General features: G+C 36.6%; 1 protein-coding gene across 1 annotated transcript; it reads right to left on the bottom strand.

The window, feature by feature from the left end:
- Nucleotides 1-887: 887 nt before the first annotated feature.
- AP3M1 (adaptor related protein complex 3 subunit mu 1) lies at nucleotides 888-9,666 on the bottom strand. Its single transcript, XM_042780921.1, has 9 exons — nucleotides 9,610-9,666; nucleotides 8,610-8,906; nucleotides 7,709-7,880; nucleotides 5,667-5,804; nucleotides 4,875-4,960; nucleotides 4,086-4,219; nucleotides 3,015-3,222; nucleotides 1,465-1,609; nucleotides 888-988 (listed from the first exon to the last, which is right to left on the bottom strand). Exons 1-9 carry the CDS (start codon nucleotides 9,664-9,666, stop codon nucleotides 888-890), a joined length of 1,338 nt encoding a protein of 445 aa, XP_042636855.1.
- Nucleotides 9,667-11,980: the final 2,314 nt, after the last annotated feature.

Below are 11,980 nucleotides of genomic sequence, written 5' to 3'. Positions count from 1 at the left end.
GGCAAAGGTTTCAGCTTCAGTTTCTCTTTTACTACTTGAATTTGCTTAAGAGCTCAAATGCTTGTGCTTGCAGAACTTCCTAAAAGCAGAAGTAGTGTTCCCTTTTATTACCTTTATAAAGCATTCACCCCTTTGATCCACATGATTTTTACTGTGCTATCTAACAACTGAACCAGTGGCACAAAATTGTGATGGTATTTACTGCAGCAAGGTCCTTGTAAATAAAAATCTGAGTTTTACAAAAAAATCTTATTTATAAAAAATACAATACCAAGTACAGTGAGAGGGGAGCATGGAGCAGCAGTGCTCCCTGCCAGGGCCATGTAGAAGTGGCTTTTGCTACAGTGCTTGCTTAATGGCACAAGTGAAAAGCTGAATAAGGCAAACACTTGAAGAGGCAGTTTCCTGTAAACTTCTTAGGGCCAGGTAGGGGGGAATCTTCCTCTGTTGGGACAGATGCTGATTTGGGATGGGCAAGATCAGAAGATACGACATTTGACTGCACCTGACAAATCACATCACATGTTAGGATGGCTCCTGCTAGGCTGAGACCAGGTCATTTGTTTTAAGAGAGAGCTTATCACTATAGCCTTCTACCTTTACTGTTAACTATGTGCAGCATCCAACTAATAACCCCTATACAGAAAATCACCTCCCAAATCTTCCTTAATGAAAAGATATAAAATAAGCTAAGTCATCACAAAAGTTTCCTTAGCTTAAAGCTCCTTAAGACCCCTACACTGATTACTAAGCTACTTTCTTAGGGTGCGTAGCTTGACACAGATGCTTTAACTAGAATATGTATTCCCACCCACTTGGTACCTAATAGTAATATACTGTAACGACACTTGGAAAACAAACTGATCTTGAAGAATTTTGGCCTCTTCTCATGTCCTCACTTGGAACTTTCCAGCTTTCGTGACATATTTCACTCCTTTAAATGGCTTATATTTCTCCCCATACATGTCCAGGCGGTTTACTTTTAAGCCTGTATCAAAAAGAATAGGTAAGGAAAGGAATAAATTAATATCTTCCTGGTTACACCAATGAATACAATTGTTTGTTTAGCAATGAGCATTATCTAGTAAATCTTTTGATATTTACCAGGGTCCCTCCACCATCTGGAAGCAAAGTTCCTTCTACCATTCTTTTCTTATGGTACTGTTGGTGGATGGTTTTAGTTCAGACTCTCAAGTGGGCAGGCTTATGTTTTTTAAGGGTAATTCTACTTTTCTTTGAGTATAAATGAATCCTTCTTTGGTGCTTGAATGAAGGTGGGAGTGAGAGAAACTGTGAAATCATTAATAGCTGAGAGGTGAGCACCACCACACAGTGTAAAAGGCAAACTAGAAGTGTTTTTCTTTTTAAAAAGGAAATGTTAGTAACCCTTCTAAGCTCTTAATAATTGAGCCCAGCTAAATTTAATTACCCTTAAGCATAGTCAAACTGATGATATTACTTTACCTGAAATAGCAAGCTGCTGGATCTTGAACTGTATGTTGAGGCTTGGATTCTCTTCTGGCTTGGGTGCTCCAGACTGTAAATTCACCAGTCCTTTAAGACTTGGGAGCTTTTGTGGAGTAATTTTCCCCACGTCCCATGTTAGTACCTTAAAAAGAAACAAAAAAACAACAATCTGAATCACTTGATAAAGACAAAGTGATGATATCATAAATTTCCATACAAAATGAAGCACAGTGTTTTGGAAAAGACAGATCAGGAATCTACAATGAGTTTTACCAGGAATCAGCTCTGTGACCTTGAATGGTGAAGGAGGGTGAAGAATCAACCTTTGTTGAGCCTCTACTTCTTTTTATAAATGAGGAAATAAGGCTCATGGAGATCAAATGACTTGTTCAGGGTCACACTAGAACCAAGGTTCAGATATGAATCTACGACTATCTGACTTCAAATATTTTTTTCCATTGTATCATCTTTACTGCTTCTCCTGGGCCTCAAATTGTTTTCCTGTAGAATTAGAAGAATGGCTTAAATCAGTGTTTTCTTAAACCTTTAGGTAAGGAACCCTTTGTTCAAATGCAATACTAAGTGTGGAAGCTTAGTAAGAGATGAAGGTGAGCTTATTATGGTTGAAGGTGGGTGAAACTGCCAGGGACTTGGAGCTTCCCCTTTACTCTCAGGCCTGTGTGGTTGTGGTCTCTGGGGAGGTTCTTCAAAACCTTAGGACTCGTGATCTTTGACCTTCTATCATTTTATTCAGAAATATTCCCTTTCATTTATCAGGCAGCTCGATGGCTCTGCTGTTGGAAAGAATCATTTTTTTTTTTTTACTCAAACAGGAAGCTAAAAGAAAATGACTTTCACAGCTTCTTTGAAAATTTTCTGGTAGAGGCATGTTTATATAGAGTTAGGGAGCAGCTTTCCTAGCAATGTACCCTGTGGAAGAGTATTATGCTTTTACATTAGGAAAAGAGAGGTCTTAATGATCAATTTCCAAAGAAAAATGAACAACAAGTGGATTATAGTGATAGCTTCCTATATGCACGTATTGCTTTTCTATTTTAAAAGAGCTTTTGCACCTTATTTCTCATTAAGTAGTGGAATGAGTCTCTGGATTATCACTGGTTAAGGAAAGGTGCGGGAGCTCTGGTAGCGTAGTGCCTAAGGCACTTGACTGATAACCAGAAGGTTGGCGGTTCAAACCCACCAGCCACTCCTTGGAAGGAAGGTTGGGCAATCTACTTCCGTAGTGACACCGCCTCAGAAACCCAAGGAGGGGTTGCTATGAGTCGGGTCCGACTCGACAGCACGTAACAACAAGGAAAGGCGCACTCTGAAGGAGGACAGAATGTGCCTCACTGGTACAGCTTTTTCTGTTCATCTACTCAGTAGCAGGTGCAGGATTCCTTCCACAGTCAGTGGTACAGTGATCTCTCCAGATTTTGATAGGAACTTTAAATTTAAAGATGACACTACCCTGTCCTTTCCACCCCCCAATCACAAAATAAAGATTGCAGAAACACTTGCTCACTCTTGATCTGAAGTAGCTGTACCTTGGTGACTGGATCAAATGTATAGCTGCCTTGTGTTGGTGTCAGGTTCATATTCAGCACAACTTTTGGCATGTGAACTGTCACTGTGATTCCTTCAATTGTTTTTCCCATATTCTGCTTTGGTCCAATTGTAATATCAAATCGTCCACAAGAACTGTTCTCCTTAAAGCTGATACTATGTTTCACATATACTGGAATTGCCACTAGACTAACAAGAGAAAGACAGACATAAAAGCACACACATACAATTAATGGTGGAGGACAGCTCCAGAAGTAGTCTGAAAACCCGAGTCCAGAGCATCCTACCCTGTCTCTAATCCCAACTATAGGGACCTACACCTCCAGAACTACAAATTCAGCATCTGCCCAAGGGGAACGGAGTACAGTAGAGTAGTATCGTTGTGCTTGGAACTGTGTGATTTCTAAGCAACAAGTATACAAGTCAAGATAAGAATCTGATGCTTAACAATTGGGACAAATAGCCCTAGTTTTAAGAAATGAATTAAGATCTCACAGAAAGATTATTTAAAAGTCTATAAAGTAAATAAAGCAGTTTTACATGGTAAGTATCATGAAATAATCCCTCTGCTTTGTTTAGTCCTGTCCTGATGTTACCTAAGTATATTCTGACTGTTTTCAAAAAGACAAACCAACTAGGCACCAAAGCACTATATCATCCATTTAAAATTCAATGCAGAGAAGAAAACTTGAAGCTGGTTAGCTGGGGAATGTCCTGGGGAGCTGTAGATAGGTCTGTCTCCCACTGGCAACCACAAAGTCTACAGATATGATATAATTATGGCACAGCTTCAAGGTTTTGCCTAGGTTATAGCATAGTCCCAAATGCTTCTCTCAGCTATGGATTGTAATACAATCCCATTTACACCTATAGTACTCTTAAGATTCAAGAGGCACTGATTAGTTCAGACATTCACCAGTTTTCCCTTGGTCTCCTGGCAAACCATGGCTAAAAGGGGCAAGAAAGAACTCAAGTACCCAATTAGAAGAATCCAACAGGGAAAGGTGACTTCTACTCAGCACACTGATAAAGGACAGCAGGCATCAACGTACTTTTGCGAGCTGACACGGTATGATATGAGTCGGAAATTTCCATCTGGAGGAATAAATGACAAAACTCTTTCAGATTCCCAACGCTTGAACCGGATGCAAGGGTGGAAGCTGACATCATCCAGAAGTCTTGGGTTCTGCCAAGGAAACACAAGATAGTCATATTCATAGGGTATAATGAATATGGCAAATCAATTCAGGTATTATGAAAAGTTACTGTGTTCCCTAAAGATACACCATTATGTAAGTGTCTGTTACTATGACCATGTCACTTTTAGTTTGTAACCATTTTGTATGTATTCTTTTATTTGAATTTTGATAACTCTATGAGATAGAAAAGGCAAGTAGTTGTATTTCCATTTCAGACATGAAAAACTGAAGTTCAAAGAGCTTAAGGTCAAGACAGATTACTGGCAGGGTAGCACCAAAACTCAGTTCTCTTGATTGTTCTTAGCAGTGTGTCATGCTAAAAATCTACAAATGATGCAAAAGACTAATGCCCTTTCATATCAGCAAAGCAAGCAGTTATTCATTAAAAACGGCACTGCAGATTTGTAGAATTAAATCAGCCAATTTAAGCTACTTCTAGCACACTCGGGCAAAGAACTTTTTATAGCCTTTCCAAAAAGGTTATTCTCATGAAGCTATTGACTTAGACAGCTGTATCGGAATATTTCTGAGATAATCCTTTGTAATTTGAGATGCAAACTTGTCTTAGTATTTATCATTTTATTTATTACTTCATATATAGTAGGTATGCAAGAGGTTACATAACTGGAGAATAAAACTTACCATGAAAGAAAGGGAAAGATCAGGCATTCCAGACAGCTTAATACAAGCATCAATGACCCCCTGAATTTCTGCAAAGACTGTAGATCCTGAAGAAAGAAATAGAAGGATGATAGTATCAATGGAATCTAGGTCTTTACTTGAGCTATCACTTCATCTGGAGTAATGGAGATACCCTCTGGGTGTGAGACTTACTGAAAGCTTTGCACCTCTATTAACAGGTCAGTGGACAGAGGATCCATTACACCAGTTAGACAGCTTCTTCACTGAGTGCCACGGCTTTTACCTAACTCTAGTTAAGATATGGTAAATCTAAGGAATATCAAGCCTGTCTCCTTCATAGAGTGTAATGACTGCTAGATACTGAGTATAAAGTATAAATAGGAATCATGAACTATTATTCTGTAAGATGGAATGTTATTACGAAAAGGGCACTGAAGAAGAGATATCAGCTATAATTCCTAGTAACTCTTGATCATACATGAAGTAGCTGTGTGATCTTGAGTAGGTTACTTAACCTTTCTGAGCCTCAGTTTCCATATGTATAAAATATGAGGGTTGGACTAGGTATTTTTAATAAGTCAGGCAGCTTGAGACCTCATTTGAAAATGTTTGGCAAATTTCAACTGGTGGTTATGAAAATGATATGTAACCACCAGGCAAAATAAATGGATTCTTAAATCATAGAAAACAAATGCCTTTCCCCATAAGCCATACTGGTAGGGGATTTCAATTTTCTATTCAGCTTATGTTAACTGAGTTCTTTTTCCCCAAATAAATCACATACACAATTACCTGATTTATCTATAATTGCATCTATTTCTTCAACAACATCAAAATAGGCTTCATTGTTTGTGTACTTTACTCCTGCCCGGCGCCATGGGATGTTGGACAACTGCCCAGTGGGGAGTGTATCCCCAACATTACTACTGCCTAGAAACCAGAAAAGGAGAAAACAAAGTTGATGCATAAAACAGTCATTAGGAAAGCCACTGACAGAAAAAAATGAATGCATTAGCAGCTTCGTTAATATCTGGAGTTTTCTTTATTGAAGTTGTGGATGGTTTCCAAGAGGACTGTTGGCAACATATCCATACCAACATGATCAAATTTCTACAGGACAGAAATAGGCCATGTGGTCTTCTGTCTACCTGCCAAACCAGGTTAAATTCATTTACTTATCTTTTGCTTCCTGTGTGTTAACAGTAACTTAACCTAATTCCAATAGCTAAACAAAAATCTCATCCTGCTGCTACTGATGAAGAAAGAGGCTGGTTGTTTCAAAACTTTCTGGTGATAAAGTATCTCCACTGAGAATACAGTGTGATAACTAGGACCTTTGGTATTCAGCTTAATTCTCCATGAGATGCTGCCAAGCAGGCCTGAGTGGACTAACAGGATAAAGAAAATACTGTGGCTTTTTCCCATTTTAAGGTCAACACATTCCTACATGCAATATGGCTAATGTTCAATATCTGGCTAATTAATTAGTAAATTCAGACATAAGTCTGAAAGTAAATCTGGTTGTCCAAACACACATCCTTGATCTGTGACGTATTTAATATTTTCATTAATTCATACTTCAAAAGTAATACAAGTTTAATAAAGAAAATATGGAAAGTTCAGAAGAGTGGTTTAAAAAAATCATCTAACTTCCTATCACCAAAACATAACTACTATTAACATTTAATTGCAATCAAAATATATATGTATAATTTTGTAGTCTGCTTACAGTTGTGTTCATGCCTTTCAGAATAAGCTTCAAAAACCATTGCTTTAATCATGTTATTTTCCTGCTCAAAACCTTGAATATTTCCCCACTGCTTTTATGATAAAAGTTAAATATTTAGCCTAGCAGTCAAAGACTTTCACAACTTTCCTTTTTAATTTTATCTCTCACGACAACCTAAAAATAGCCTCTGCTTCAGCTAAACTGGTTAATACAACATCCTCTGAGTACAACCCATCTTGTGTGTGCTGTTTCTCATTCAATTCCATCTATGAATAATACTCTCATTTCTCCCTTTCTTACAAAATTCTATTATTCTCAGAGCCCTGCACTAGGGCTATCTACTCCAGTTTAGGAGGGGTTACTTCATCCACTGAACCATTCCCTTTAATTTTATAATATATTGTCTGATGAATGTATATTTTCTTTATCTACTTTAGGAGCTTTTCTTCTGACTATAACATACATATTCATTTGGAAAATTAGCAAGCATAAAGTAAAAATAAATATAACACATATTTCCATAGCTGGAGATAATCACTGTAAACATTTTACAGCTTTTTTCTCTATGTATAATTAAGAATAATTTTTTTATGGTTTTGTGCTTTTTAAATGTAATATTCTGTGTACTTTCCAATGTTGCTACATTGCCCATGAAACATGGAATTGCTTTTTTAAAATCTTGCACTATTATTTACCTTAAAAATTTTTTTTCTGGTCCCCCTCCCAGAGTGTTTTAAGAGGCTAGAACTCTAGCATATCTTTCTTTGAAGTTCTCCTGACACTTAGTTTTACACAGAGAATAAAGAGCTGCTGAATGATATTTCTTACAGGCTTCTCTTGCCCCATTTTTTATTAGGTCAATGCACTGGAGAAGGGTTTATAATGGTAGACAGTATAATTGGAGTGGCATGTAATATTTCATAGAAATCTTTCTCTAAAAATGACCTAGATACTTGAAAACAAGTATATACCCCTTTGAATCATTAGCAGTAACGTTCATTCCAGCTAAAGTGGATTAACTGAATAACCTGTCATGTAATAAGCAGCAATGAACTATTCATAAATTTTTAACTACCTATTTCCTAACAGAATCTTTTCACCCTACCTGTAATAGAGTTGACAACAGAACGTAGGATTGTTGGTGGTTTAATCAATTCTTTCAAAATGTTGGACTCAGTAGCCAGTGGAAACCCATTGTCTAACATTTCTTCCAAGAGCTCATATACTATGACCACATTATCCTTAATTGCAGCCTCCGAACACTCACCAAAGTAGTCCTAGGAAAATGTACATAATATTCCATAAGGAAAGGCAGAAAGCAAGGCTTACTAAATACTTTTTGTTCTGAAGGATAAACTTAGATTCATATAATACACTGTTTAGGATGCTGAAAATATATAAAATGGGCAAAAAACTTCTAGAGGTCTATATATTATTTCTCAATTAAGACAAAGTAAGAACTGAATTTCCATTAAATACTGTACCAGAAAGTACACTGAGATATGAAACAATAATGTTTCATACATTCATACATTATTGTAACAACCTGTAAACTTCATTAGCCCTGATTAGCTGCCTCAAAACATTTTAAATTATTTGGTATATTTAGGAAGATAAAAGGGAAAATAAAATATTAGAAGAGTTCATGGACCAATAAAAACCATCTTGGGACCATGCAGAGAACTGTGTGTGGAAGACACTAGTTTCCTGATGACGTTAATTTACACACACACACACACACACACACATATGGCTTCCATGACCAGGAAATTGCTCTGCTCTCCTAAAATAGTGAATAATATACTGCCTTAAGAATCTTATGTGTACCACGGTATACCCTGTAGAGGAGGGCTTATGAATTTATGTTTACTGAAAAAGAAGACTGAGAGAGACCATACATAGAAAGCTGGGTAACTAAAGAATATAATATGTGTCAAGGTAATCCACTTTCCCTATACCCAACTAATTTGGATAATTTAAGTTGAAAAGTGTGATGCATAACAGACCTGAAAAGTATCAGCAACTCGATGTAGGAATTCAATTACAAACAGAGGTGGCACTTCAGTCTGTATGACAGACACAAAGAAGAGCTTCTCCCGGTAGACACTGATGAGGTAGTGGTGAGGTGTTGAAATGACAGGCGGCACATTTTCAACATCAGCAGCTTTCTCCTGAGCTTCAAAGAAATAATCGCAGACAGACTGGCTCACCACACTCTTCCAGTGCTTCTCGAGAAATATGTCACCGGAACAGTTTATAAGAAATAGACTGTGGATCATTTTCTGTGGGGAAAAAAGTTCAAAGTATTTTTAGTCTTTAAATTTTATTTATTTTGTTGTTGTTGAGAATATAGACAGTAAAATATACAGCAATTCAACAGTTTCTACATATACAACTCAGTGACACTGATTACATTCTTTGAAGTGTGCAACCAATCTCACCCTCCTTTTCTGAGTTGTTCTTCCCTCACTAACATAAACTCAGTACCCTTTAAAGTTCCTATCTAGTCTTTCAAGCAGCTGTTGTTATGATACCATATGGTAGTACTTAAAAAAGTATAATGCTCAAGGAAGATGTATTTATTTATTTTACTAGTTAAGCTAAACTATTGTTCAGTTTTATTCACAATAGTAAAAAGATAGAAAGAATCTAACTGCATGAATGGATATCAATGGGTAAGTACATATCAATGGATGAATGGATAAACTATGGTACGTAGACAGACACAATGCAGTATTATGCAACATTAAAGAATAACAATGAATCTGTGAAACACTTGCTAACATGGATGAACCTGCAGGACACTGTGCTGAGTGAAATTAGTCAATCACCAAAGGTCAAATTGTAAGAGACCACTACTGTAAAAAGACACATAGAAAGAATTGTTCTTTGAAGGTTACCAGGGGTGAGAGGGAAAAGGAGAATAAGTCACTAGAGGGTAGACATGTATCACCTTGGGTTAAGAAGACTTCAGGGGATATTTTCAGTTTAAGGTTTAAAGATTATCTCAGGGCAATAGTTTAAAAAGTATTCTTGTATTACCCTGAAACCAAAATCAGACATAAGAAAACTACAGACCAACACCCCTTATGAATATAGATGCAAAAATCTTCAGCAAAATACTAGTAACGGAATACAGCAACGTATAAAAAGGATTATACACAATGTTCAAGTGGGATTTATCCCAGAAATCCAAAGTTGTTTAAACATATGCAAGTCAATCAATGTAATACACAGAATTAATATAGTAAAGGACAAAAACCACATGATCATCTCAGGCAAACAAAAAGTTTTTGACAAAATATAATACCCTTTCATTATTAAAAACAAAACAAAACACACAACTAGGAATAGAAAGGAATTTTCTCAAGCTGATAAAGGGTATCTGTGAAAGCCTCACAGTTAACATCATACTCAATGATGAAAGATTGAATACTATCCTCCTCAAGATCAGGAACAAGACAAGAATGTCAATTCTCACTCATTCTAATCAACACTGTACAGATGCTCTAGCCAGGGCAACTAGGCAAGTCAATGAAATAAAGATTACAGATTGGAAAGGAGAAAGTAAAATATGTATCTATTTGCAGATGACATGATCTTATACATAGCAAATCGTAAGGAGCTCTGGTAGCATAGTGGCTAAGGCACTTGCTTGCTAACCAGACGGCTGGCGGTTCAAACCCACCAGCCACTCCTAGGAAGGAAGGTTGGGCAATCCTACTTCCGTAGTGATACTGCCTCGGAAACCCAAGGAGGGGTCGCTATGAGTCGGGGTCGACTCGATGGCAAACAACAACAACAACAAGAAGGACCTAAGAAATTATTAGCACTAATAAATGAGGAAGGCTGTAGGGTGTAAGATTAACAGACAAAAATCAATTATATTTCTATTCACTAACAATAACCAATCTGAAAATGAAATTAAGAAAGTAATTCCACTTATAAAGCATCTAAAAGAATAACATATCTAGGAATAAATTTAACAAAACAAGTAAGACTTGTACACTTAACATTAAAAACATTTAGAGAAATTAAAGATGACCTAAATAAGGGGAAAGACATTCCATGATTATGGATCATTGAGATTTAATATTAAGATGGTAATACTCCCAGATTCAATGCAACCTTATCAAAATCCCTACTGCCTTTGTTGTGGTAACTGATAGGCTGATCCTAAAATTCATACAAAAATGCAAGAGACCAAGAATAGCCAAAACAATCTTGAAGGACAAAAAAAAAAAAAAAGACAAAGTTGGAGGACTCACATATCCCAATTTCAAAGCTATTAAAAAGCAACGATAATAAGACTGTGTGGTACTGGCATAATAAAGACAGATACATAAATCAATAGAATAAAACTGAGAATTTATAAATAAACCCACATCTGTGGTTCAACTGATTTTTGACAAGCGTGCCAAGACCACTCAGTTTTTAATCTGAAACAATTTTGTATCTACAGAAGAGCTGTTGCAAAGATAGTCCCTATATCCCTTTCATGCAGCTTCCCCTAATGTCAACATTTTATATAATCATGGTACATTCATCAAAACTGGAAAGTTAATAGTTAATAAAGTTAATAGGCTATTAACTATATCCAACACCCATTCCTGATCAAAACTCTCAGCAAAGTAGGAAGAGAAGGGACATTCCTCAACATAATAAAGGGCATCTATGCAAAACCAACAACCAACATTATTCTCAATGGAGAAAGACTGAAACCATTCTTATTGCAAACAGGAACCAGACAAGGATGCCCTCTATCACCACTTCTATTCAACATTGTACTGGAAGTCCTAGCCAGGGCCATAAGGCAAGAAAGTAAGTTCAAAGGCATCCAAATTGGTAAGGAAGAAGTCAAACTACCCCTATTTGCAGATGATATGATCCTATACCTAGAAAACCCGAGACACAGTAAAAAATCTACTGGAACTAATTGAGAGATTTAGCATCGTGGCAGGATACAAGATCAACATCCAAAAATCAGTTGGATTCCTCTATACCAGCAAAGAGATTGCTGAAAAAGAAATAAGGAAATCAATACCATTTACAATAGCTACCAAAAACAATAAAATACTTGAGAATGAATCTTCCAGGGACACAAAAGACCTTTACAAAGAAAACTATAAAAGACTACTTCAAGAAACCATAAGAGACCTACATAAAGGGAAGAACATACCATGCTCGTGCATAGGAAGATTGAACATTGTGAAAATGTCAATTCTACCCAAAACAATCTATACATTCAATGCAATCCCAATCCAGATCCCATCAACATTTTTTAAGGATATGGAAAAACCAATCACTAACTTTATATGGAAAGCAAAGAGACCTCGGGTAAGCAAAGCACTACTGAAGAAGAAGAACAAAGTAGGAG

The sequence above is a fragment of the Orycteropus afer genome, unplaced genomic scaffold (assembly GCF_000298275.1).
Source record: "Orycteropus afer afer isolate SDZICR_OR568_19922 unplaced genomic scaffold, OryAfe1.0 scaffold00070, whole genome shotgun sequence".
Classification (NCBI taxonomy): domain Eukaryota; kingdom Metazoa; phylum Chordata; class Mammalia; order Tubulidentata; family Orycteropodidae; genus Orycteropus; species Orycteropus afer.
The sequence above is the reverse complement of the archived record's forward strand: the minus strand, read 5'-3'. Positions and strand labels throughout refer to the sequence as shown.